This window comes from Hipposideros armiger, unplaced genomic scaffold (genome assembly GCF_001890085.2).
Source record: "Hipposideros armiger isolate ML-2016 unplaced genomic scaffold, ASM189008v1 scaffold_362, whole genome shotgun sequence".
In the NCBI taxonomy this organism is placed as follows: domain Eukaryota; kingdom Metazoa; phylum Chordata; class Mammalia; order Chiroptera; family Hipposideridae; genus Hipposideros; species Hipposideros armiger.
This window is the reverse complement of record NW_017731712.1, coordinates 843,949-868,859: the sequence shown is the minus strand read 5'-3', so window position 1 is coordinate 868,859 and position 24,911 is coordinate 843,949. Positions and strand designations below refer to the sequence as shown.

At 61.8% G+C, this 24,911-nt stretch overlaps 1 protein-coding gene across 6 annotated transcripts in view; it reads right to left on the bottom strand.

The window, feature by feature from the left end:
- Positions 1-501: 501 nt before the first annotated feature.
- Positions 502-24,911, bottom strand: part of ASPSCR1 (ASPSCR1 tether for SLC2A4, UBX domain containing) — a 24,685-nt gene continuing 275 nt past the window's right edge. The window contains exons 1-17 of one of the 6 annotated variants that reach the window (XM_019661926.1): positions 24,515-24,809; positions 23,984-24,039; positions 21,009-21,123; positions 19,742-19,862; positions 18,060-18,144; positions 14,419-14,476; positions 13,402-13,475; positions 12,668-13,103; positions 6,181-6,320; positions 5,919-6,000; positions 5,480-5,546; positions 4,812-4,874; positions 4,433-4,485; positions 1,244-1,295; positions 933-1,002; positions 686-852; positions 502-601 (exon numbers count right to left, since the gene is read on the bottom strand). In XM_019661926.1, the coding sequence (XP_019517471.1) occupies positions 588-601; positions 686-852; positions 933-1,002; positions 1,244-1,295; positions 4,433-4,485; positions 4,812-4,874; positions 5,480-5,546; positions 5,919-6,000; positions 6,181-6,320; positions 12,668-13,103; positions 13,402-13,475; positions 14,419-14,476; positions 18,060-18,144; positions 19,742-19,862; positions 21,009-21,123; positions 23,984-24,039; positions 24,515-24,517 (1,656 nt within the window). In that variant the 5' untranslated portion in view covers positions 24,518-24,809 and the 3' untranslated portion in view covers positions 502-587. Of the gene's footprint in view, positions 602-685; positions 853-932; positions 1,003-1,243; positions 1,296-4,432; positions 4,486-4,811; positions 4,875-5,479; positions 5,547-5,918; positions 6,001-6,180; positions 6,321-12,667; positions 13,104-13,401; positions 13,476-14,418; positions 14,477-18,059; positions 18,145-19,741; positions 19,863-21,008; positions 21,124-22,261; positions 22,437-23,983; positions 24,040-24,514; positions 24,810-24,911 lie in introns of those variants that run through there. The other 5 variants (XM_019661930.1, XM_019661928.1, XM_019661925.1 and 2 more) reach the window with 5 other exon arrangements.

The window sequence follows — 24,911 nt, the reverse complement described above, 5'->3', positions numbered from 1 at the left end:
GGGCTTCAAAGCACTGGGAGCATGTGGAAGTAATTAGACCTGAAGGGAGAGGCTGGCGACAAGTGCCAGAACCCATGCCCCACAGCCACTTTGAAGTGCCTCAGATGGAGAGGGCGGGGCGGGAAACCCCAGGCCAGGCCCTGCCCCTCCAGGGTGGGGGCCGCCTTCCTCCCCTCTCTGTGCCAGGGGCTAGGGTGGCCGGGTCTGTGACATAGCCAGGCAGGCAATGTCTGAAGGCCCTTCTCCCCACACTTGTGTGCTCAGAGAAGGAGGGGGAATTAATGATGCCAAGAGGGGGACACCTGTGCCCTCGTTAAAGAGCAAAGCTGCAGCAAGGGGACCCCGGGCCCACATGTGGTCCAGTCAGGCTGCAGGGCGGGCTGGTCCCAGGGTCAGGAGCAGCTAGAAGCCTGTGGCTGGGAGCTTCACAGGCTTGCATCGGCGGGGGGCGCTGGGGCACAGGGCTGTGGGGCCCTTTTCTGGAGAAAGGCCACAGGAGGGTGAGGAGAAGCGCTCGACTTTATTCCCGCTCAGGGTGGGGAAGGGTCCTCCTGTTGCCAGCAGTGGGCCCTCTGGGCTGGCAGCTCTCACCGCTTGCTGGCTGCAATTGAAAGGTGCCAGGTTACCTGGGGCTCCTGGGCTGCTGCCCGGCAGCCCCTCCCTGCCCTGCTGCCCCCCACAGTACCTGGCAGCTTCAGCCACTTGGGCACCTTGCCCAGATCCCTCCTCATGGGTTGGGCCGCCCTGGGGCTGGGCTCAAGGGGCCCCACTGCCCCCTCCTCAGCAGCTGGCTGGGGCGCAGGGTCAGGGGCTGGCGGCGGGGGTGGAGTCGCGGAGGCCCTGGACATGCACCTGGGGATGGAATGAATGTGGAGCCACAGGATGGCAGGCGCTGCAGCAGTGCCCGCCCCCCCCCCCACGTGGTCACTTACCTGGCCACCAGCACATCGGCTGCAGATGGGGAAACAGTGTGTTCCAGCAGCCTGGGCTCCAGGTAGAGGCCTGCAGGAGGGCCAGCCCAACCTCAGGACACGGAGGGCCCCACCCAGCCACCCTGTTCTGCCCTGCTCAGGGACGTGGCTGCCCCAGCCTTAAGTGCCCAGTAGTGTATGGGGGTATGGGGCCACAAGGCTCCCTCCCACACCCAAAGGAAGCCCCCTGCTCTGGGGCAGCTGATGAGCCAGGGACCCGGGCCCAGGGCGGGCGGTGGAGGTGATGTGAGCAGAGTGGGGGCCCCACCCACCTGTAGGCTCCTCAGCTCCAAAGTGCACGACAGCAGCAGGGAAGAGGTTTGCCTGCACGGAGGGCAGAGGGGAGCTCAGGGGCCAGGTGGGCACTGTGGGGAGGGGCCGGCAGGAGGGGCAGGTTGGCTGCACCTCACTTCAGTGGTGGCCTCGTGGGGCCTGCACCTGTAGACAAGCTGTTCACCATGCCCCTCCCGCTGCCCAGCTTTGCGGGCTCCCCCTTTGGCACCAACCCCAGTGAAGGCCAGCACCAGCATAGGTGTGTGCTGGCATTTTAGTCCCTCCCTTCTCTCTGCTGCCCAGTTCCGGGGTGAACAGTTAACACTTTGAAGGCAGCCATTAGGCCTGGACGGCCCCTCCCCAGCAGGTACAGCAGGAGGCCCATGGGTCAGCCCTGCACTGGTCGGGGGTATGGGGAAGGAGAGGCACAGGGCGGCCACCAGCCCTTGCCCAGCCGGCCCTGCCCCCACTCCACCTCCCCTCCCGCATCGATGTTGCCTGAAGAGGAGTGCGGGAGGGTCTGCAGGGGCAGCCAGGTGGGCACCCTCAGGCTGAAGAACCCAGATCCACTAGGAGCAGCTAGACAGAGACGGGTACTGTTGGGGGACCCTCAGCCTCCAAGAGCCAGCCATGGGGAGTGGGGACTCTTGGAGCCAAGTTGCTTTGGGATCCTGGACTGAGAGGATCCAGCCAGATCTGCTGCCTCTGAGAGTCCACCAGCCAAGAGCCCGAAAGCCACGCTCAGATTCCCTGACTTGACTTGGGTCTGGCCTGATGGGGAAGAGCCAGTTCGGCCAGTATGAAGCCCCTCCCACCAGGTGGGTGCTGCATCAGGGTGCCACACCCACCCTGGGGGTCCAGAAGCTGCACCTCTCCTAAGCCCCCAGCTATAGGGGGGTGGCGGAAAGGGTTTCTGCTCAGGGACTGACCCCACCTGCACAGGTGCGGAATGAGGGGGGTCACACAGCCCTACATGCCCCTGAAGGTGTCCTGAGGCCGGACTGTGGTGCAGAGGCCGGCAGATGGCACCAGAGCCCCCAGCGTCATAACCTGCCCCCCAGCTACTTCTGCACCCGAGGAGGACTATGGCTAAAAGCCCTAAAGCTGGCCAAGGCAGCAGCGATGGCACAAGGCTTCATGTCCCCAGCCTCTGGTGAAAGGACCACAGCAGCTGCCAGCTGGGCACGCGTTTTCTCTGCTCTTGGCTCCAACTCCGAGCTCTTAGAGTCAAGATGGGGTATTAACAAGAGGAAGCCTCCAAGCCAGGTCCAGGAACGCTGACACCACAGCCAAAACCAAGGGACACAGACAAGGGCTGTGAACGCTCTGAAAACCCCATTGTGACACCTGGGATCAAAGCCTCGTGGGTGTGTGGGGGCTGCCCTAGGGCCCTGGAGGTACCGGGAGCTGGGGGATGGCCAGGGGGCAACAGTGCCTCACATCTCCCAGCGTGGCCAGACTCTGACTCGGGGGACCCACCAGGTGCTGGGACCACTCTCACGGCACCCTGAGTGACGGCATGTTCCTATTTCACGGGACCTCGCCCAAGCCCACCAGGTGGGCTGGGCTTTCTGGGGGCTGCAGGGCTTGGAGCCTTGAAGGCCCCTCCCACCAGATGGGAGTCTTCAGGGCCCCTTGGGGCAGCTCCTCTTGAACCCGAACTCCTGGCCTCCCCTCAGCATCTGCTGGAAGCCCCCTCCCCACTGGCCTGTGTCTCTGGGATCCCAACCAAACAGTGGTGAGTGAACAGCACAGAAAACCAGTGTGACTACCAGCACAGAGGGTCTACTTGTCTGCTCAGGCTGAGGGGGTCCCCACAGATTGTGGCGGTCTTCAGAACCCACCAAGGGTGATGCTTGGGTCCTGGGCCGGGTGGTGGGCAGCACCGGCGCTGAAGGGGATGAGGCCCCGGAAGCAGGTTTGCTGCGCCCACTGACTGCATCCCCCACACCCTCCCATCCTTGTCCTCATCCCCAGCCTCTCCCATCAAACACTCATAATCCTGCAGCCAAAAAGGGCATCGGGGCTGCCGTCCCCCACACCCGCCCTGAGCTGTCACTCTCTGGAGCACAGGGCAGGCCCCAGGCAGCCTCCCGGGCAGCCAGCAGCAGAGTGCGGTCCTGCCAGGGACATGAAAGCCAGTGGCTTCCGCACCCGCTCCCCGTGAGGGAGGAGGCTTCCTTCCGAGCCCTGCCAGCTCTCTGATCGGCGGGCAGGGCCGCCACTCCACCACCCCGCGCGGAGGCCCCCGGCTCTGGGCTGAGCTGACAGATGAAAGGAGACGGCTGCTGGTAGCCGGGGGCAGAGTGTCACCAGGAATCAGGCCGCGTGGGCGGGACAGGCAGCACCCCAGGACTCCTAATTGGAGCGGGGGCAGTCTGGGCACTGGTCCCCCTTCATCCCAAAACATCTTCCAAATCCACTGTATCAACAGGCTGGCCTTTGAGGGAGGGTGGGCGGGGATGGAGAAAGAGGCCTCTGGGGCTCCTGGGGGCTGAGAAGGGGGCCCGGGGCCCGCCCACCCTGACTTGTTTCCTTGGTGAGCATCCAGCTCTCTGCCCGGTCTTGTCCCATCTCCCCCACAACGGTGGCAGCCCCAGCTCAGACCTCTGCAGGGCCTGCGGGCCACTTAACAAGGGCTGGCCTCTGTTAGTGATTAAAATATCTGAGGAGACTTTGAAGAGGAAACCATTAGGCCAGGGGCTGGGGAGGCCCCAGGCTGCTCTCCCAGGCGAAGGGACAGGACATTCCTCCAGTTCTGGAAGGCAGCCCAGCGGGGCGCCAGACCAACACTCCTCACCCTCCGCGGGGCTCCCGGGCCGACAGGGGGTCGGGCAGAAGCACTGCCAGCTAGCCGGGAGGGCCCAGCCCCAGCCTCAGCCCCAGCTCCAGCTCTGCGTTCCCGGCAGAGGCCGCGCACGGCTGGGGGAAGGCAGGGCCGGGGAGGAGGCAGCCGGGCAGCAGCCCTGCCGCCTGGGGCCACACTTGCCCAGCAGCGGGCCACCTGCAGTGAGGCCTCCGACCCCTGACCTTTCAGGACAGGTCCCAGTGGCCCTGCCCCAAGGCCCCTCCCCCACACTGCCTACAGGCCAATTTCTGCAGGACACAAGGCCACAGTCCTCCTGACATTGGCCTCACCCTCCGGGTGACCCAGCAGCACCCCCCGCAACAGGCCAGGCAGCCAGTACCTGGAAGAGGGTCAGCGTGTGGTCATCCAGGGTGGTTTTTGGAGGAGTGATGACTGTGGAGAGATGGCTGTGTGAGGAGGCCCCAGCCCTCTCGCCCCAGGGAAGGCAGGCCTAGGGCAGGGGGAACCCAGGCCCTACTTTGGAAGAGCCCTCAGCCCTCAGCCCCTCTCTGCTGCTGCAAAAACCCGGGCAAAGGATTTGGGGGTGAGGGGGGTGACCTGGGGCAGACTCACCTGCAGGGACCCCTGCCCGTACCACCCAGGTGCCCTACGAGGGAGGCCAGCGCCCTCCCCAACCCCCTGGTCCCAACACTGTTTCTGGGGGAGCTCCGAGGAGGGAGGAAGGACAGGGTGCGCAAGCGGGTCGCGGGGCAGCTCACACAGGTGGAACGGCAGCTCCGGGTTCCCCAGGTGGCTCCTCACGAAGTCCCGCAAGTCCCCCACTGGAGGAGGAAGGATGGGTGAGCAGAGGGCCAGGGACAGCAGGGCCCCACCCAGACATGCCCGGCAACTGCTGGGCGCAAGCTCTGTGCAGGTCCCCACTACCCACAGGCCCGGCCTCAGGCCCGAGGCCCCACTGAGGGGGCACAAGGCAAGCAGCTCCTCCCACAGTAGCCAAGGCACACGGCCTGGCTGGACCCCACCCTGCTGCTGGAATGTCCTTCCCTTTGCCTGCCCACCACCCGGTCCTGAGCTCCACCTGGGGAGGCCCCAGGTGACCCCACTCAGAACTGGTGGCATCAGTGCCTGCCTTCCAGGTGAGCTGCAGCCCTAGCCTGAGACTCCACTGCTGGCTATGGGGGGCTTGGAGCCTGCCTCCCTCGATGCCCAGATGGAGGTAACGGGGCACCCAGGTGGTCCTGGCCCTGTGCCCGCACCCCAACCCGCTCTGCAAGCTCAGAGCCCGCTGCCTACCCCACAGGGACAACAGCCACCTGAAAGCATCCGCCTCCCTGGAGCCCAGAGGCCAGGTGGCCGCGGGCGGTCCCACAGCCTCGGAGGAGCCAGGAGGGGCTTGGCCCTCAAGAACGTCCAGGCAGCCACTCACCTGTCTCGCTGGGGCGGAAGAATCCTTGTAGGACGTAGCGGTCAGGGAACAAGACCCGCAGGGCCACCTGGGCAGACAAGCCAGGCGTCAGCTGCGCCCCTGCGCCCACGGTGGCCAGGTGCCCACCCCAGGGGGCAGACACCAGGACTGGGGCAGGAGGAAGTGCCAGTCGCCTCCTGGCCCTCGCTGTCCCCACCACGCTCCCGACTACAGCTATGCCAGGGGCTGGGCGCGAGGACTGGGTAGTGACCCCGTGTACATGTATAAAAACACACTGAACTATGTTTTCATCATAAAACGGGCTGACTGGTTCAGTCATTAACTGAGGCTGTGCAGGCCGGGTGAAGCACAGCTGACCACAGCCAGTGGCGTGTGGGCTGTGGTGGCCGAGGGAGGCCCCCGCTCTGAGCCCGCGCTGACACCCCAGCCCCTCCAGTACCTTAGGGTATCGCTCCAGCTTCTCCTTCATCTGAGCCTCCCTGAAGGCCCTGGTCACCAAGGGGGCTTCTTCCAGACGCGCCCTGCGGAAGGGGTGGGTGAATCCCAGGGCTCCCCAGCCACGGTGGAGGCCCCACACAAGCTGGATGGGACTAGGCACTCCCTGCCTGGGTCCCACATGCTCCAAGGCGCTGTGAGGGCACAGGTAATGGGGGCCTGAAGTGGGGAACAGGGAGATGCCGAGGGTCTGGGGTCACACCCACCGCTCACTCTTGAGCTGGGCCAAGCGTCTTCTCACGTCATCCACAGTCACCTCGAAGAACTCGTCCGGCAGCTCCGCAGGCCAGGCCTGCAGCAGCTCCTCCAGGTCAGGGTGGCACACCATGGGGTCCCGGTCGACCGGCTGCTGGGCAGAGGGCTTTGCTGACGCAGGCTCCCACAGGGGGCAGGGTCACCCAGGCCCTGCTGTAGGACCGGCCATGCAGACCTGAGCCAAGCCCAGGCCTCGCCAGACCCACCTATCAGCCAGGGCCAGGTCTCCAGGGTGGGGTGTGGGACAGCGGGCTGGGGACCCCAGGCCAAGCCTGTCCAGGCTGGAGCAGCTCCCTCCATGCCTGTCTGCTCAGCAACACTGATGCTGGGACCCTTGCTCAACAGCAGGGCGCATGGCCCTAGGCTCCTGGCTCAGTCACTGCTGGGGGGACTCAGGGAGTGGGATGAGGCGAGTGGCTGCTTGGCAGGGCCAGCCTCCCCTCCCCCACCCCCAAAGAGGCCCAGGAAGCTGCCTGCTATCAGAGTCCCCAAAGCTTGGGGAGCAGTGACCTGGTCAAGGCCACGGCTGGGGCTCCGTGGGAGGGGCAGGGGAAGCGGCAGCCCCAAAATTAGAGGTTTGGCAAAAACCTGCCAACCGCTGGCCCCACGGCCCGGCTGACCCCACCACCCCTCCCCAGGGGAGCAGCCTGGCTCCTCCCTCTGCCCACCCTGGGGACACAGGAAGCGACAGCGTCAGTCCTAATTGGCAGCAAGGGCGATGGGAATTACAAGGCAGGGCTTGCTCTGCTTGTGGCCTCTGGGTGGGTAATGGCAGTGAGGGGGGGGGCAGGGGACACTTCGCGGCACTGAGGCTGCTGGAGGAGCCGGGCCTGACCGAGGTGTCCATGCCAGGTCTTGTCCTCCCTCACCCCCCACCCCGCCGCGCAAAGCAGCCCCACCCACCCCCAGCTTCTCATATTTGGGACCAGGGCGCGCTGGGCGGGCGCTGGGAACGCACTTCTCTGATAGACGGGTCTTCTTCCATACAGCCCTGCCTGCCCGAAAGGTCAGACCCACTGCCCTGGGGACAGCCAGGCCCAAGCCGCACAGCGTCTGGGGAGGCACTCCCCCCCACTGCACCTGCCAGGTGTCTCTAGGGCTGCTCTCCCCCCAACCACACCCACGGCCTTGACTGTCCACTCTGACAGTCCCTGCAGTCACCGAGCACACAGCTGCCATGCCCTCTCCCTCAGAGAAAGGAGGTCGGGTCTCGCCAGGAAGCCCCTCTGACCTCAGAACGCTACGGCACAGTGGCCGGGAGGAGCTGGCTGAGGCCTGGGCAGCAGAGCCCGTAGGTGGCTGGCCGAGGCCCCTGGGGGCTGCCCCTTCAAAGCCACAACCATTCTGCAGCCGCCACGAGCAGTCTACGCCAGAGCTTTTTATAACAAGATGCCAGGCGCCAGGCTGCCCCCCACAGCCACGGCGCCTGCATTCCAGAAGGGCCGAGAGCAAGCCTGGGCTCCCGGGGGGGGGGGGGGGGGCAAGGACAGGACACACGTGTCTGAGCGGGAGTCGCGGTGTCCAGAGCTGGGCCCCTGGGGGCCTCAGCACAACGGCTGCGGGCCAACAGCAGGCTCTAGGCCCACCTGTCCCAGGCCCTCCCTTGGAGGGCCCAGCTCCAGGCACACGAATCACCCACGAATGCACCAACTGGGTGACATGCAGCCTGTGGCACCAAGTTGAGCCTGACCATCCAGATGAGTCCCTGACCCTGGGACACGGCTGGTGAAGCTAGTCCCAGGGAGCACATGGCGACTCTGGCCTCGGCACTTCCAGGGGACAACCATGCCCCAGGGCTGCCGCCATGTCCTGGCCCCAGGCAGGCCCTGTCCCACAAAAATACACAGATGAACTGGTGGCTGGGCTGGCAGGAAATGTCACCATGCCACCAAAAGACAAGGGAGAAGCCAGGGGGCTTCAAACCCTCACCTTAGCCTTCCCAGGAGAGAGCGTTTCCGGGCAAAGGGGGTGGAGGAGGGGCTGGTCTGACAGCTCCTGTGGGAAGACGCCCAAGCAGTGCGCCCTAGCCCCGTTTGCTGTCCCTTCTCCCACTGGTCCCTGGTCATGGGCAGGTATTACACATGGCTCCCAGCCCAAGTGGTTTATGGAGACATTTTTGGATGAAGAACAGAGGTTTAGAATGAGATGTCATTAGCAAAACAGAACGCACATGCCTGAACCCTCACTAAAGGAGTGAGTCCTGTGTCCTGGCCAAAGGGCACATCCCTGGGGCCTGGGGAGGGGTCTGATGAACCTTCCAGCTGGCATCCGAGACGCTGGCGGGGTCACAGGCTCTGGGCTGAGGATGGAGCCCGGAACCTCCTCAGCGCTCCTGACAGCTGACCTCCATGGCTCGAATCTCCAGGTTGACTCCAGAGGCTTCCAGGGAGCCACGTGGAAGACGGAGCTGCCACCAAGAACGTGAGTTGCCATCACCTCATTGGTGGATGGCCTTCAGCTGTCTGCACCTGGATGACATTGCCAGGGACCCGGGAGGCACATAGAGGGAACAGGCGCACCGCCTGAGGGTGACTTTCAGAGGAGGCCCTGGGTGACAAGCCAGAGCTAAACAAACGCTAGAGTGACACCCAGGCCATTTAGGGGTGGGGACTTGGTGACAACTGTCAGCTGTGGACGGCCACTGGTGCCTTCAGAAAGAGTCCCTGGCACACCGGACAGGTGGTGGAGGAAGGCCTGAGGGGACGAAGGCTTGCGAGCAGTGCCCACCACAGCCCCACACCACTCTCAGTGTGGCCGGCTGGCACCGCTGGGGGCCGAGCACAGAGGGGACGAGGGGACCGGGAGCTGGGCTGAGATGTGGGCCTGACGGTCTCTGGACAGTTGGGTAGACACACTCCAGCAGCCACCACACAAATGGCTGAGAACACACTTGGGCATGCTGGGGTCCCCTCATGTCAGGAGTGGCCTTGCTGCCCGCTCAGTTTCATTTTCTTGACAGTAATTTTCCAGGACATGATGACACATGGAGAAAAAAATGTAAAACCTCTTTGGAGGTGACCTCGAGCCCAGATTTCCAGCTTCCTGGTGAGGGCTCTAGTTCTCCTCCCCTCCCGCCTCGCTTGCAGCCCAGACGGTCCTGACAATGATTCTGGTGAGAGAGAATTTGAAGCGTTTCCCCTTGAGGCTTAGAGCTTAAATGAATCACTACCGAGGGATGGAGGCCAAACCTTCCGAGTTACTCCCAGAGCCGCCGCCCCTGGAGGGAGCGCCAGAACATAAGACACCGCCCAAGGCCTGGGCAGGCGGGCAGGGAGGGCTGCACCCGGGCGGGCGGGCGGGCGCGAGGCTGCATGCAGGACGGCCCTGGACACGAAGCTCGGAGGCACAGACCCCCAGCAGCGAGCACTCAGCAGAGCCAGGGCCTCCCTCACACCGGCCCAGGGCCCAGGGGGCATTCCTGGGCCCGCCCGCTCACCCTCCCAGCAGAAGATATGAGAGATGTTTTAGAAAGAAGACAACAGGGCAGCTGAGCACTGGAGCTGGGCAGCTCCCACGTGCCCACAGCAGGGCCAGGCGTGTGGCTGTGGAGAAGGTGAACGGACCCCCCCCAAACGCTGACGTAAACAAGGGTCTCAGCCACAGGCGCAGAAGCTGCCCCTGGGGTGCAAATTCTGCAAACCGGGCCCCCAGGCCTCGTCCACGGAGGCGGCCTGGCCCTGTCTGGGGAGCTCAGGGTGCCCGGGGTGCCATGCACACACATTCTCCACTACGGTGCACAGGTTAGGCATCTGTCCCTCCCCCAAGTCCAGTTATGGTTGAGACCCTATAGGACAGAGATGCCGGAGGGCACCTGACTGTCACCAGGCTTCAAAAACTGCCTCAAGACTCAGCCAGTGCCTTCATAGCTGCTCCCCTATGTTCTAAGAAACCTCAATGGGCATTCCAGCTAAGACCACGTGGTGCCCCAGGACAGCTGGGGCTGCAGGAGGAGCCGGGGGCAGTCACACACACCACTGGGCATGGCAGGGACAGGCAGTGGGGCTTGCTCTCGGGTGGACGTCGTGGGCAGGTACCCAGGCTGAGAAGAGGGCAGCAGGGCAGTGAGGGCGATGCTCTCCGTGTGGCCGGGCGCCGCCCAGCCCCTGCCTATAAGCCAGAGCGGGAACGGCCAGAGGCGAGGCTGACGCCTGCCCTGAGAAAGTACCCAGGCCCCTCCATCCGGGACAGACAGGCGCAGGGACAACCACTGTCAGCCACCCATCCTGCCAGGGACCGGGGACTTTGATCAGGGACCCTGTGCCCTCTGCGCAGGGGGAGAGGAAGGGAGAGCCTCCTGGGATGGAGGCTGTCGTGCATGGAGCTGCAGGGCGGCCTCCCGGCCGGCAGGAGGACTTCAAAGGCCAGGCCAGGGGCCGCCAGGCAGCCCCAGCCTCGCCCCAAGCCCGTTTCTGATGGCCAGTTAAACTACCTTCTAATAATTAATGTTCTGACATCAAAGGCAGGAGCCGCCGGGTCTGTAAACCATCCCGGCCTCAGCTGAAGACCTGCCTATATTTTATCCTGTCTCTTCCGACTCTTTATTTAAATCCTAAAACCACACACAGGCAAAACATTAATGGGAAACTTGGAAACTCCTTTTGATTACTAAACTGTACCTTTGAAGTTCCCCCAAAAGTTCTGTTTTGTTCCCCTCTCCCCTCCCCCAGCAATGAAAAGGGACACAAAGCAGACACCATGTGGCCGGCCGGCCTCTGGGTGTGCGGCTGTCAGTGACAGGAGGCACGAGGCAGGCGGGCGGGGACACTCCACCACCAGCCAGCTGCTGGGCTCCCAGATCAAAGGCAGCGCTGCTGGCGACCAGGCGGATGCCCCCTCCTGCCTGGGGCCCAGGGTCAGTGCTCCAGGCTGTGCGGGGATCCTGTGTCCGGACAGCAACCACCTCCCGGGTGAGCACAAGCCCACAGGGCTATCCGCGGGCCCCCAAGACACACCGAGAGCCAGGGCCTGCCTGGGCAAGGGGCCAGAGACCCAGAAGCCCCACTCGGTGCAACCTCTGCCCCTTTAGGATGGGGGAAAAGAGACAGCCAGTCCTGGCCGCAGTGTCTGGCCCTAAACCCAGCGATCCCAGGAAAAGGAAGCCCAGAGGGAGTCAGGCCCCCCCTAACTGGCTCACCCCAAACACATGGGTCTGCTTTTGGCTACTGATTCTGGGCCCAGGTGACTAAGATCACAAGACTGGGGGCTGCGTACTGGTTTCTAATGTGGCCCAAACGTCAGCGCAAAAGCCAGTGGGGTCCCCAAACAGCCGGAGCACCACTGCCACCACCTCCCCAGGAAAGACATTCATGGAGGTCAGGACTGGCTTGCCCCCCTGCCCACTACCTGTGCATCCAACAGAGGCACACCAAGAGCGGTGCAGGGAGCAGAAGTGAGACCAAACAGTCTGCCCCTCTGCAGAGACCCAGGCTCCGCCCCACGCTGACCCCACCCCACCCCACCCTCCAGCAGGCATAGGTGTCCCTAACACCCCACCCTCCCCAGGTGTGTGACCTGGAGGCAAGAATGAGAGGGTGCTCCGGATGACACCAAAAATGCGGGGCACCTTCTACCCCTCAGGTCAGTATGTGGTCAGTGAAGCAGACAGGGGTGGCCACGTCAATTGAGGTGGGTGTGAGACTCGGGGACAAGTGGGTGACAGCTGAAGTCAGAGGTACTCAAAGACAGCTCAAGAAGGCAATGTGCTGTTTGCAAAACTGGCCAGACACACTCTGACAGCAGGTTTGCTTATGCAGTAAACTGCACCCCAAAAAGCTGACCAGACAAGAGGGTGATATACTGAGGCATCTGACGCAGACAAGTGCCCACCCCCTTGGCCGCCTCATCACACTGCCTCCTCCCAGCTGCAGTGCAGGCGGCCAGCGGGGATTCCACGCAAGAACATCCCCACCTGACACCAAAAGTCCCTCCAGGTTGTGAAGAGGGCGTGCTCCCCACCTCCCTGTGCCTGGGTTGCGGCAATGCTAAACCACTCTGCCTGCCCCACACCCCACCGGCTGGTGGTGGATGAGCTGTGGGAAGGCTTGGCTCAGCAGTAAGTGTAACATGGGACAATCAATGCCAAAGCCAGCTTCATGTCAAAACCAGCAACCCAGGCAGAAGGGTGGAGGGTGACGGCTCTGAGGCACCGCCTGGGACACGAGTGCTCCAAGTCCCCGCACCCACACAAGGGCCACCAGGAAGACAAGCTCTCTTGGCTGTGACGGTGGTCACCGGGGAACATGGGTTTGTCAAAATCCATCAAACTACATCCAAAATGGTAACTCAATGAAGCTGATGTAAGACAAAACCACACCAAAGAATCACTTCCCTGAGAAGATGAAAACGCGCCCAGCAACCCTGCTCCCCGCCAAGGCTGACCAGCTGAGAGGTCAAATGCGGTCAGGAGGAAGGACCCCCGGCACCCAGCTCACCCCTTACCAGCTCCGGTTCCAGCTGGGGAGCCTGGCCAGGCCTCAACTTCTTCGGCTTGGAGGGGCCTCCGGGGCTGGAGAAGGACTTTGGCAATTTGGCTGAAGGTGACATCAGACACCTCGCAGAGCTGGAGGGGCCACCCAGGCGCTGTCCCCCGCCAGAAAAAGGCACAAAGCAGGTAGGGGTGGGCTGCTTTGAGATCTGCTTTGCCTGTGCGGATGCAGGCTCTGGGCCCAGGCCATCCACGTGGCTGGCCCCTGAGGCGTCTGCCTGGTCCTGACGGCTCACATCACCCTGGCTGAGTCCTGTGGGGCTCAATGGCAGCAGAGGGCTGCTGGCTGCCTGCTCGGCTGACAGGGAGGGGGTCGGGCTCCCTGGGCTTTCACTCCAGGAGCCCCCAGGTTCCTGCTTGATGGCCGAGTTGCATCGCCTCATGGCAAACCTGGGGGCAGGAGCAGAAGGAGAGTGAAAGTCCACACACGGCTCTCACCATCTGAGTCCAGTCCCCGGGAGGCCCTCCCGCCCCTCCCCTCACTTCACCTGGTGGGGGGGCAGCGTGAGCATGGGCTGCACACCTGCCCACCGGCCCCTGCAGAGGGCAGGCCCCCGCCTGACACGTCACCCCCACCCCACACCCTGCAGGTGCGAGAGCCCTGGGGCAGTGGCCTCAGATCGAGGGCCGTGGGGGGCGTATGTGCTCTTGCGTTTGTTTCCCATTTTCTTTCCATTGAGGCCCCCACCTGATGATGGCGCTGCCCCCGGTCAGGCCCAGTGACTGCAGCGTCGTGCTCTGCAAGGCGGCTCTGCCAGTCACCTACAAGGAGGGGACAGGACAGCTGTGCCCCGGGCGTCCACTGGCCCCTCGCTGACAACACTCCCCTGCCTGGCCTGGGCCGAGGACTCGCATGGCCCTGGTGAGGGCACCACAGGCCCTGCCCCCCTGCGAAGCCCTCCCACACCCCGCCCCAGCCTGAGAGCCAGCGCAATGGGGCCCCCAGCTGCTCCCGAGCATCTTTCACTGGTCGGGGTCTGTCCCCCCCACCCCGCCCCACCCCAGGCCTGGGCAGGCCAAATCTGACCGGCTGGCCAGCCCTCTGGAGGGATGAACTGACCACGATGGCCCTGGCCCAGCCCAGTGGTCCGTGTCCTCCAGGGGAGCATATGCCCCCCAGATCTCCCCGGTTCACAGCCCGGGAACCCGCCCCTCACAGCCCTGGTGGGTACGTCCCATCCACACCAGGGCCCTCCCGGGGCCCCTTGGGGATAGTGGCCACCCTGGGAAATGAAAGGGCACTTGGCCAGAGTCGAAACAAAAAGCCCCTGTGAGTCAGGAGACCAAGCGCCAGGAGGGTCCCCGTCACGGGCTGGTGGGTGGGGACAGGCAGAGCCTGCACCACGCTGCACTCCGTTTTGAAAAAGATCAAAACACAGAGCAAAGCAAATATTTATTAAAATGAAACCACTTTTGTGACTCTTGGGCTTTGAAAGAAGCTGAGAAAACAAATAGGGCGTTGAGGGAGGTTTGGGAGCGGCTGGGCGGCCGGCGGTTAGTTCCAGGAGCCGGCGTCCTGCGTTTCTTCCATGAAACACATCGCGCTTTCAGAGCTGAAGCGCCCCCCCCCCCACCAACTCGCTCTTTGAAGGCGGGTCTGAAGGAGAGTAAGTTTTCCAGATTGGAAAACGGGGCTGGGCCTGCATGGCCGCTTGGGAGCGGGTGGTGGGGCCCAGGGCCAGGCGGGTGGGGCCGCAGCACCTACCTCATCCCTCATGGACACGCAGACCGGGCTGGCTTCACAAGGCTGTTCCAGGCACTCCCTGCAGGACAGGGAAGAAACATCACAGGCCAGCCGCTGGCACGCAGGACACTGGTGCCCTTGGGATGGCACCCAGGCACCCAGCCAGTCACTGCGGAGGCCCCGCCCACCCCACCCAGAAGGAGGCGGCCACCAGCCCGAGAGGCCTGGCCCATGGGCACATGGCGTGGGGATGTCTCCCACCAGCTCAAGACTCGAAGCACACGGACGCAGAGCAGGGTGACAAGCGGCACCAACCACCTCCTGGACGGGCCCAGGGTCACTATCAACTGTGCCCAGGGTCAGCGAAGAAAAAGAGAGTCTCTGGGACTGTGATCTGGGCTTTTATCCGAAACTGTCCTACAGGGGAGTCGCTGACCCCTGAAGTGCCAGGAGCAGCTCAGGGCACGAATCCACTAAGTGGATTCTGAGGCCACCAGTACCCTGAGTGTCGTCCCCTCCACCCAGGCCCCATGGTGCAACACCGGGACACACGGCACCGTGGTCTTCCCGTTCTAAGAGGCTGTTTCTGACCAGAGCCTCGTGTTGGCACTGTAGCCTGCTGCCTGGAACCAGGGCGGGCGGCCTGAGGGGCCACCACTGGGAGGGTGCAGGTGGTGTGTCCTCGTGAAGCCTGTCCAGAGGCCCACATGGTCACACAGGACAGGCCCACACACAACTCGAGGGCCACTGAAATCCCTGTCATCAAAAAACACAAAAAGCAAAACCGAAGGCCATGCAGGGTTCAGGATGTGCAGCCCAGACTCCTCAGCTTTGAGCCACACAACTGGGCACGGGAGCCTCCCAAGGACAAACGGGCAGGAAACACCATGGACGCACCGTAGACTTCTCTCTATCGTCTGGGAAATAGCAAACTCAGCAGATGTCCCACCCAGCAACCCCTCAACGCTGTCACCCAAGTCACCACTGACCAGGGCCAAACTGTCCCCCCTCTGATCCTGGAGGCTGTGCTCTCCAGTAAGATGGCAGCGGGCATCTGCCTGCATAAGACCAGCCACTGAGTTCTCCTTACTCATAAGCCGGACCCCGAGATGGGAGAGCGCAGTTCCCTGCAACACCGCTGGATGGGCTCGTATGACAGCGGGCGTGCAGGCACACACTCGCTCACGTGCCACACCACGCCCAACGCCGCCTCTCACTACCGGGGCCCAAGCTGATGACCCCAGTTATGGGCTGCCCGCCGGCCACGTCTTGGCTCTGCAGCATTTACCCGGAGGACACAGGCCCGTGCCCACCAAAGGAAAATTCATTCCAGCGTTGCCATAGTTGTAAACTAGCCCTCCAAATAAGCGCCTACCCGACAGTCCCTGGGAACATCCGGGCAGCCCCAGGGACAGGAGGCCTGGAGGAACGTCAGTCCGCACAGCACTGCCCTCCCAGGCCTCATGGCTCACACCCACATGGACGTGACAGGCGGGAAGACACAGGAGCTGAGCTGGGCACCCAAAGCGGCCGGGGTGACCAGCGTGGTCTCGCTCTGTGTAAGGCTGCACACGCACTCTGCAGACTCCGCTGTCCGAGACTGTGACCAGGCCCCCTGCGCAGCTCTGGCGTGGGTTTTGCCTGTTTCTCTGCTTTTTAGCTTATGCTTTTGTGTATTGCCCAGGGCTGTGCCCACAATCCAGAGCCAGCTGTGGGGGCTCCTGGAGGAGGTGTGGCCCTGCCCCTGCCCAAGTCGGGGCACGACCAACCTCACTGCCTCCTGAGGTCTCCGCAGGAAGTAGAGACCCAGCGGCTGACAGCCTGGACCACAGTGATGATGGGCTGCCATGCTGGGTGACCTCACACACAGAGTGGGGCCAGGGCGTTCCCCAAAGGGCCTGAGACCCGGCCCACCGAGACCCAGTGAACCCAGGCCTCAGGAAAGCACAAGACCCCAAAGTACCAGAGGAGGACCTGTCGCAATCCTCCCCAGGACCATGCGAGCAGGACTGCAAATCACAAACAGGGCCGAACGAGCGCCTGCCTCCTGCCTTCCGAGGCCTCTGGACATCAAACGCCAGCCAGCCGGGCTTTGATGTGTGGCTGCTCCAGAGGGATCCGATTCCCTGTAAACACGCGAGGGGAGGGGTGGCCCAATCACTTCCAGACCTTCCCAGCCAATTAGCAGAGCTTTCTGTCCGGGACAGTGGACCCAGGGGACATTCCAGCGCTTCAAGGAGCCGTCCCCTCACGCACCCTCGGCAAGAGCCCGCGGCCCCCCTGCAACAGACCTCGCTAAAGTTCCAAATGTCCCCGAGGGGGCTGTGCCGGGCCTCCCAAGAAGCCCTGTGTTCCAGACTCAGCAGAACCACTAGCCGCCACGCGAGGCCAGGCATGGGTGCGCGCCCTGCTCCAGACACCGCCTCAGCAGGGCACCATGGTGCTCAGGGGGGACCAGTGCGGTTTCGCTCTGTGTAAGGCCAGCAAACCTGTTCCCCTGGTCGGGTGGGGGCCAGCGGGGGCCAGCCAGGTAGGGTACAGGGGCACAAAGCATGCTGACCCACAACTGGGGGGCCAGCCAGGCCACCTGAAGCCCCTTCTGTATGTGTCACTTATTTGGGCCTGACCAAGTCGTGGCTGGTACAAACATGGGCGCTGCCAACACACGCCTGGCACCACCGTGCTGCCCATGGCAGAATAACAAAAACCAACCCAAACCGACAGACCTGTGACTTCAGGCTCAAACGGCTCCTGCTGCCACAGGGAGTCCCACGTTGGGTGAGGCCACGTCCCAAGGGGCCAGGTGACTCACACCCCCTACCTGGCAGCCCAGCCATGAAAAGATGAAGAGACAAGTTTAAGGGAGCAAAAGGTCAAGGCTGGACAGAACCAGCTTCCTCCTTCAGGGCAGGCAGACCAGGGGCACTTTCAAGAGGGAAGTAGCCTCTGGCTTTCCCAAGGAAACAACGGGGGGCCTGCCTGAGAGCTCTGAGTGGACACCATGGCATCTATGCCTCTGGCCAAGCACAAGGCCCTGGGTCTGGGTACACAAACTCACCCCAAGTGCAACCCCAGGTTGGGCCCCGGCCTCAAACCTCAGACCCCAGAAACACACAGATGGCCTGCCCTTCCCAGGCACACAGCTGGTATGATGAGCCGTGTTCAGATGGGCTTGGCTGTGAAACACGGCTGGGAGCAGGTGGCCCAGGGCTTCAGCGGAGACTCCAGCCTGGGGGTGGCGTGCCTGGAGCCCCTCTCCTGGTGGCCTTCCTGCCCAAGAAGCAGAGAGGAGGACTGGCCAGTCCACGTCCAGGCCAGTGCAAACCAAGGCACCCACCAGCCCCACTTGTGGGCGCCGAGCAAGTGTGGCAGCTGGCCCAGAAGGAGGTCTGCTCCAGGTGTGAGGGACCTCCCACAACGAAGAGTATAAAATATCTCATTTTCCTGTTGATTGCATGTTCAAAGGGTAATATTTGGATATATGGAGTCAAGTTAACCAAACTCCTAAAATTAATCGCACCTGGTTTTACTTTCCTTTGATGTGGCTACCAGAAAATTCTTAATTACCTCTGTGGCCCGCATGTGTGGCCCAGGTGCCATGTCAAGTGGCCAGTTAGTAGCCCCAGATGCCCACCCTTATCCCCAGGCAAAGGACCGGCCACCTGAGCAACCGTAGGCCCGGGCGCTGTGCTGCCTCCAATGGCTCCTGCCAAGCGCTGCACGCCAAATGCTCTGGGACTCTCGCCTCTGCAAAAGCATCAAGTAAGAAAAGCCAGTTCCCCGCGTCCCACCCTGCCTGCTGGGAATCCCAGAGAGCCTGCCCCACGCCCCCCACCAGCACCTCACTCATACCTGCTGGGGACCTGCAGCGGCCGGCAGCACACCAGCTCCCGCCTGGCCCCAGTGCCAACCCAGCCTCTGGCCATTGCTTTGGGGCTGTCGCTGCCCCTCCCTCATGGGAACCTGCTTCAAGGTCAGTGAACCCCACCGAACACCAGTTCCAAGGAAAGACTGGGCTCAGCGTTTTTGGAGGTGAAACTTAAGGAAGCCCCTACCCGTCCACCCAGCAATTCTGCCTCTCAGAATTCATTCTCAGGGAAGAACTAGGGGTGTGCACAGACTTCCTGCTGTCTGTGCAGTGACACACAGAAGCAATGGCTGGGGCTGCACGAACGAGGCAGCATCCACACAAACGACCCACATAGCAAACGACGCTGAGGGAACTTCTAGGAGAACATCACAATATCTTCATAAGCAGAAAGGAAACGGCACAAGTTGCTTTGGGCACTCCCGTGTTGACAAAGCACACAAACGGTCAGCATGCATCCCGACACACCCACACTGCTGCTGTCCAGTCCCAGGGCTTTACAAACCCTCCCGGGCCCACCTCCCCCTGACGGCACCCGATTTCTTCCAAGAGCTGTCTCCACTTCCCTTGATGTTTCTTAAACTATGTCTTAAATGCAGTTTAGAAGCCAACCCGTTCTCAGGGCACCTGTGAACCACGAATGTCCCCAAAGTGGCCCCTGCCTCCCCTGCACCTGAGGGACCAGGTCCCCATGTGCCAGCAGAGGACGCTGTTCTCCACACTTGCCTGGTTTTGTCTGTACCTACTGCTGACTGTTCCCACGGGGGACTCTGCCCTGTCTTCACCGCAGGGAGTCCTCAGGTCCCTTTTCCATGGCCGCCCCCAGCTTCCCTCTGGATTGCACTCGGTCGGCGCCCTGAGGGCCTGGGTCCTTCTGGGGAGCGGGACCCCATACTACGGAGCCCGGTCCCCTCCTTGTGGCTTACTCCTCATTTTGTGGTGCACAGCCTCACACGGTCCCTTCATCCTGCTGGCTGAGATCTTTCAAAGTGGACAAGACTTCCACCTCATAATGAGACCAAAACTTAAAGGGCTACCATTTTGACACATTCAGGAGCCAAGTTTAAAGCATTAGTCACCAGGTAGAAATGGACACATATCAATAATCGTTAAGAAATTTTTCTTTTTAAATACAACCCATTTTCATAAGGGTGTTTTATACCTAAAGCATCTATCAGCTGAGGGGCCCAGCACCCCACTTCTCCCCTCACTGCTCACCAAACCCTCGGGGACTCTCAGGTCCCCCACAGGGCACAAGAGTGGCCTTGCTCTTCCTGGAGAGTAAGGTCCGATATCACACCAGGAAAGCTGGATGCGGCGGGTGAACAGGCAACCCCCCATCTCAGACCAGTCCTCTCACCAGGACGGCCGCGCCCCCAGCCACAGCAGAGCCCAGGGCTGTGGCTCTGGACCAGCCCCGCCGGCCACCGCAGCTGCGGCAGCGTGCAGTGCCGGAACCCGCTCCCCCTAGCTCACCTCGTCTGCGCAAAATGGTTGAGAAGCTCCCAGAGCGTCTGGCCCGAGCAAAAAGTATCTTGCAACCTGGAGCCATCATCCAGCTGCAGAGCGATGCGAATCTGAGGAGGTGAGATGTGGGCTGAGGGAGAAGGACAGCAGCTGTCCCAGCCTGGACCCAGGCCTGACTGTCAGGCCTGGGCGGGAGGGCTCCATGGGATCTTGTGGGGCGTGGGAGGCCGAATGCCGGCCAGTGCTGCCCCCTCTGCACACACGGGTAGGTTCTTGTGTCTCAAGGCTTGGGCATAATTTGTTAAGCAGCCATAGAAAATGAATCCATTGTGTTTTCTGAACTTTTTCATACAAGCCTATAACCCAAATGGGGGGAAATTCCTTTCTGGCCCCCCTGCCAAGTGACGACACATCAGAGCTCACGCAGAGCCCCAAAGGTGGGCGCGTGCACAACCCTTAGTTCCCGCGCAGCCCACCCGCATGGCCTGACCCTGGATTCTCTGTCACAGCCACACATGCTGTTTGGGCCAAGGGCCTCTTCAAGTGCACATTTACATTAAATCCCCAAAGGAAACCACTCGATGGAAACCCAGTTTCCCAATATACCCCTGAGGGGGCCCCAAGGGAAGTCAGGGTTCCCTCCAAGTGGAACTTGGAGAACTGTGGTCATAATGGAAAAAAGCGATGTTAGGGTCAGTCCCTGAGGCCTGACTCCTGGTGGGCTCTGGAGAGCTGAGCGATGCCCCAGGGCCTGAGCCCCACTGTCTCCCACGGGCACGGAGGCCGCCCCCCTCGTGATGACTTGAGTAAAGGACAGGGGCTGGGGGGAGGGAGGCTGAGGAGGGTAGCTCTCTGTGCCAGCTGTTTCCTAGATTTCTAGGAACCCAACATTCCTGATCAGATGGAAGACTCGGGCTGTGGTCCCAGCGAGGCCAGTGGGCGCGGCCGGGATGAACCCTGACCTCTGAGCCACGTGTCCTCCTTCCTGCCAAACTGGGGCCACACTCGAGTCCTGACAGAGCTCCGCGGGCCGAGACCCCCAAAGACGATGACCAGGGTCATTGGCTGGGCGGGTGCCGCTCACACATTGAGACGGTGGCAGCACAGCTAAGCCTCCAAGTACACTTAGCACATCATCAAAGTAGCAAGTGGCTGTGGCCCCCGCCCCTGAGAAGGCAACATGGGTGCGAGGACTTGGCTGCGAAGCTGCCTGTGGCCCACACAGCCTTCAGGGAAGAGCGGGAAGCAGCACGGCTGGCCGGCCCGGGGCACCTACCGTGTTCTGGGGCCCCTCGCGGCTGCGGGACGCAGGCACCATCTCCAGCTTGGCGTTATTGGGCAGGTTGGCGAACCTCCACTGCAGAGAGAGGTCAAGCACGTTCCTCTGAAACCTGCAACACAGACCAGAGCCCAGGGCTGCCCCACGGACGCTAACACAGCCTGCCGAGTGCCATGCACGTGTGCACGGCACCCCGACCAGTGCCTGAGGCTGCAAAAATGGGGTTATGGCCGGCAGAAGGGGAAGTGGATCCCTGGCTACAGGTCTTCTGAAGGAAAGAGAAAGTGAACGGACACACTGAGTGCAGGCGGGCAGGGCAAGAGGGGAGACCAACCGCAGAGGGGCTGGCTGCTCCTTCACCGGAAGTGATGGCCAGCCCAAGGACAGGTCAAGAAATAAAACACACAGAAACAACTGAGGGACACGCACCTTGCTGTGCTCGGAAAGCTCTACTAGAACTACAACCTGTGTCACCCACTGGAGCTGTACCCCGAGGCGGTCCAGCCACGGCGTTCACTCTCCCAAAATGACCAGCTCCCATCACTCCTGCTCCTGCCACCTTTGAGGCCAGGCCACAACCCCAAAGACAGGAGGCAAAGGCTCTAGAGAACCACAGAGGGAACCAGCCTGAAAGCCCCCACGGTGAGCAGGCATTCACGCGGCCGGAGTCTGGGAATGATAGGGCGAGACTGCTCGCAAAGCCAAGTCTTCAACCCCAGAGCCGCCCTTCAGTCTCTGCCTACATCCAGCTCGGATTAGCGGCTGCACAGGGACCTGGCAGCTCTGAGACTCCAAACCGCTCAGGCAGAGGCCAACGCAGCGGGCCCTCAGACAATGGGGTGGGCCTGTAGCCTCCTCTGATCCCTGTGCACAGAGCTCGCAGGCCCAGGGGGGCAGTTTCTCAGAAAGAACTGGGAAGATGAACAGAGCCGATGAGCCAAGACAGGAAAATACCCAAGGGCAGGAGAGGAGAGTCTCCCGAGACCCTGTCTCTCGGAGACTCCGAGACCCTGCTGGTCTAAACGGGCAGCCTGCGTTCCCGGAAGGCCAGGCTGGGACCATGCTCAGTGTGGTGCTTCTCAAACAAGAAACTCAGGTGAGAAAAGCCAACAGGTAGCCCAGGGCACCCTACAGAGCACTCAGGTCTGAGAAAAGCTCACGCCCACGGCGTCTGTGAAACCACCGCTGCCGCATGGCCTTGACTGTAGAGGAGATGACAGCGAATCAGGAGAGTAAATAAGAGAACTTACTTACGCCGCAAAAACGTCAGACTCAGTTCTATTTTTCATGGAAGCTTAAGACACAACTACGATGCTGGTGAGAGAGCGTGAGATGTGCACACACACACAGTGGTCACCCAGCTGCGTGAATTCCAGCACACAGCAGGAAACGATGATTTTCTGAGCGTGAACAGTTTATAAGGCCCTGGCGTTTGGAAGAAGTGAAAAAGAAGGCAGTGTTATATCCATGTTAACACTGCCTAGAGACTGTCAGGAAACAACTCCAAAATCTAGTGCAAGACAGGACAGTAAATCTAGGGAGAAACCGAGGGCAAGGGGGCCGGGGGCCTGGAGGTGAGGGGAAGGTGTCACACATGTGGCCACACACGAGGCTGCCCTCCCTGGTAGTGGCAGCCCTTTTTAAACAAACACAGCTGGCCCTTGAACAACAGAGGTTAGGGGGCACCAACCCACGCCTAGTTGAAAATCCCACATTTAACTTTTGACTCCCCAAAACTTAACTACAGTCTCCCTCGGTATATGCAGAGGATAGGTTCCAGGACCCTCCACGGACACCAGATCCACAGACGCTCAAGTCCCTTATATAAAATGGCACAGAATGGTGCACACAGGTGGCCCTCCACATCTGCGGATCAAAACATTACAGGTATTTATTGAAAAAAGTGGACCTGCCCAGTTCAAACCCGTGTTCTTCAAGGGGCAGCTGTACAGTCAGCGGAGAAGAGGGACACAGGAGAAAGATGATAAGGCTGCAAGAGACCCGACGTCTGACGGCTCCGACCATGCACTAACCAAGGACTCAGGGAGGTGGAGGGAGAAGAGAGGGCATGGCATGTGGCTCTGTGACAGGAAGCCAGGGGACAGCCCAGCACAGAGCAAGGGCCCTGAGAATCTTGGGAGTCAGGCAAGGAGGCGGTGGGGAGCTAGGAGGGTGTGAGGGTGTCTCCACTCAGAGCCTCCTCTGCAAAAAATCCCACGCACGACACAGCACGGGCGAGGCCCATGAAAGCAGGCTCCCACGCCACGGGCTCCTCTCTGCCCCTAAAGTGCGGACAGCCATACTGTGAAGACATATCACTACAGTGAAATCTCCTCCTGGAGGACAGAAACCCAATCCCTAGTGTGAGGCTCCAGGCCTTTCCATTTAGACCCATGCGTGCAAGCAGCTTCAGGGACCGTCAGCAGCCCCGTGTGCAGGTCTCTTCCCATTTCTCCACGGCCACTTCCTCTTGCCCTGGGAGCCCCACCAGGAACTTAACACAGCCAAAGGCGAAACCCTGTGCAGTGGGTGAACGGTGGCCCCTGAGAGATATGCCCACATCCTCACTCCCAGGACTTGTGCCTGGGACCTTATTTGGAAAAAGGGACTTGGTGGATGTGAGTTAAGGATCTCAAAATGAGGTCATCCTGGATCAGGATGAGCCCTAAATCCAATGACAAGTGTCCTCATGAGAGACAGAAGAGGACAGGACACACACACACAGAGAAGGCCACGTGAGGAGGAGGCAGAGACTGCAGTGACGTGGCTATAGCGGAGGGACACAGCAGCCCCCAAAAGCCGGAAGAAGGACCCTCTCCTAGACCTCTGGAGAGAGCACGGCCCTGCCCTGCGACACCTGGGTTGGGGCTTCTGGCTTCTAGACTGGAACCTTTTGTTGGTTTCAGCCTCTCAGCAGGGCCCTGAGGGAGGGGGTGGGTGGATTCAGGACGCAGCCTGGCCAGATCACTCACTTCAGATCATATTCGCTGGGGTTGAAATCCAGCCTCCTGCACGTGTCCTCCAGAACCTAGGCATGAGATGACAGGACGTGAGCCACTGTGTCTGGCCTGGTCACTTGGCTGGCAGGCACAGTGGCACGGAGGCCGCGGAGAACACAGAGTTCATCTCGTGGAGAGCCCGTTGGCTCTGCTGGACAAAGTCACACAATGGACTGTCCACTCAACAGCTCCACGTGCCTCACCCACAAATTCTGTTCACTGTCCCCTCCTCACTGGGCCTGACTTGTCACCCCAGCTCGACAGCCTCCAGGCCAGTCCCCAACAGCCCATGCATCACTATAGACATCTTCCTGTACACATTCCAGAACCCCCTCCCCACTCAGAGAATAAAGTCCAAACTTGGGCCCCTCTGCCTGAAGCGCTTCACCCTCGTTCCCACAAGCCAACTCCAGAGTCACCTCAAGTGGGTCCTGGGCGGCCCCCTCCTGTGCCCAGCATGCACAGAGTCCTCCCCCACCTCCCAGCAGACCCTTGTACGCGTACCATCCCCTACACAGCAGGGCCCAATAAACACTTTTAATGTAACGGATTTGGGGTCAACCAGCTGCCCCGGCGAAACTGCAGAGTGACTCAGCAAGTCAATTTCCAGGCAGAGGCCGGCACCCCCACCCACGGCGGACACCCGGCAGAGGACGCCCCCGAGATGGGGACACAGGCCGGGGCACGCAGAGGCTAGCTCGCGCGCGCCGCGGACTCGGCGTGAGGGGAAGAGGTGCCGACCCTTGCCAGTCCCACCCGGCCCATAGCCACGCGGGACCGGAGACCCCGGCGCGGATGTGGGCGGGCCCGCAGGGCCATGAAGCCGCTCATTGGCCGCCTCGGGCCCCGCCCCGCGGACCCCGGGAGCCAACTGCAGGAGTGGGCCCGGCGCCGCGCCCCC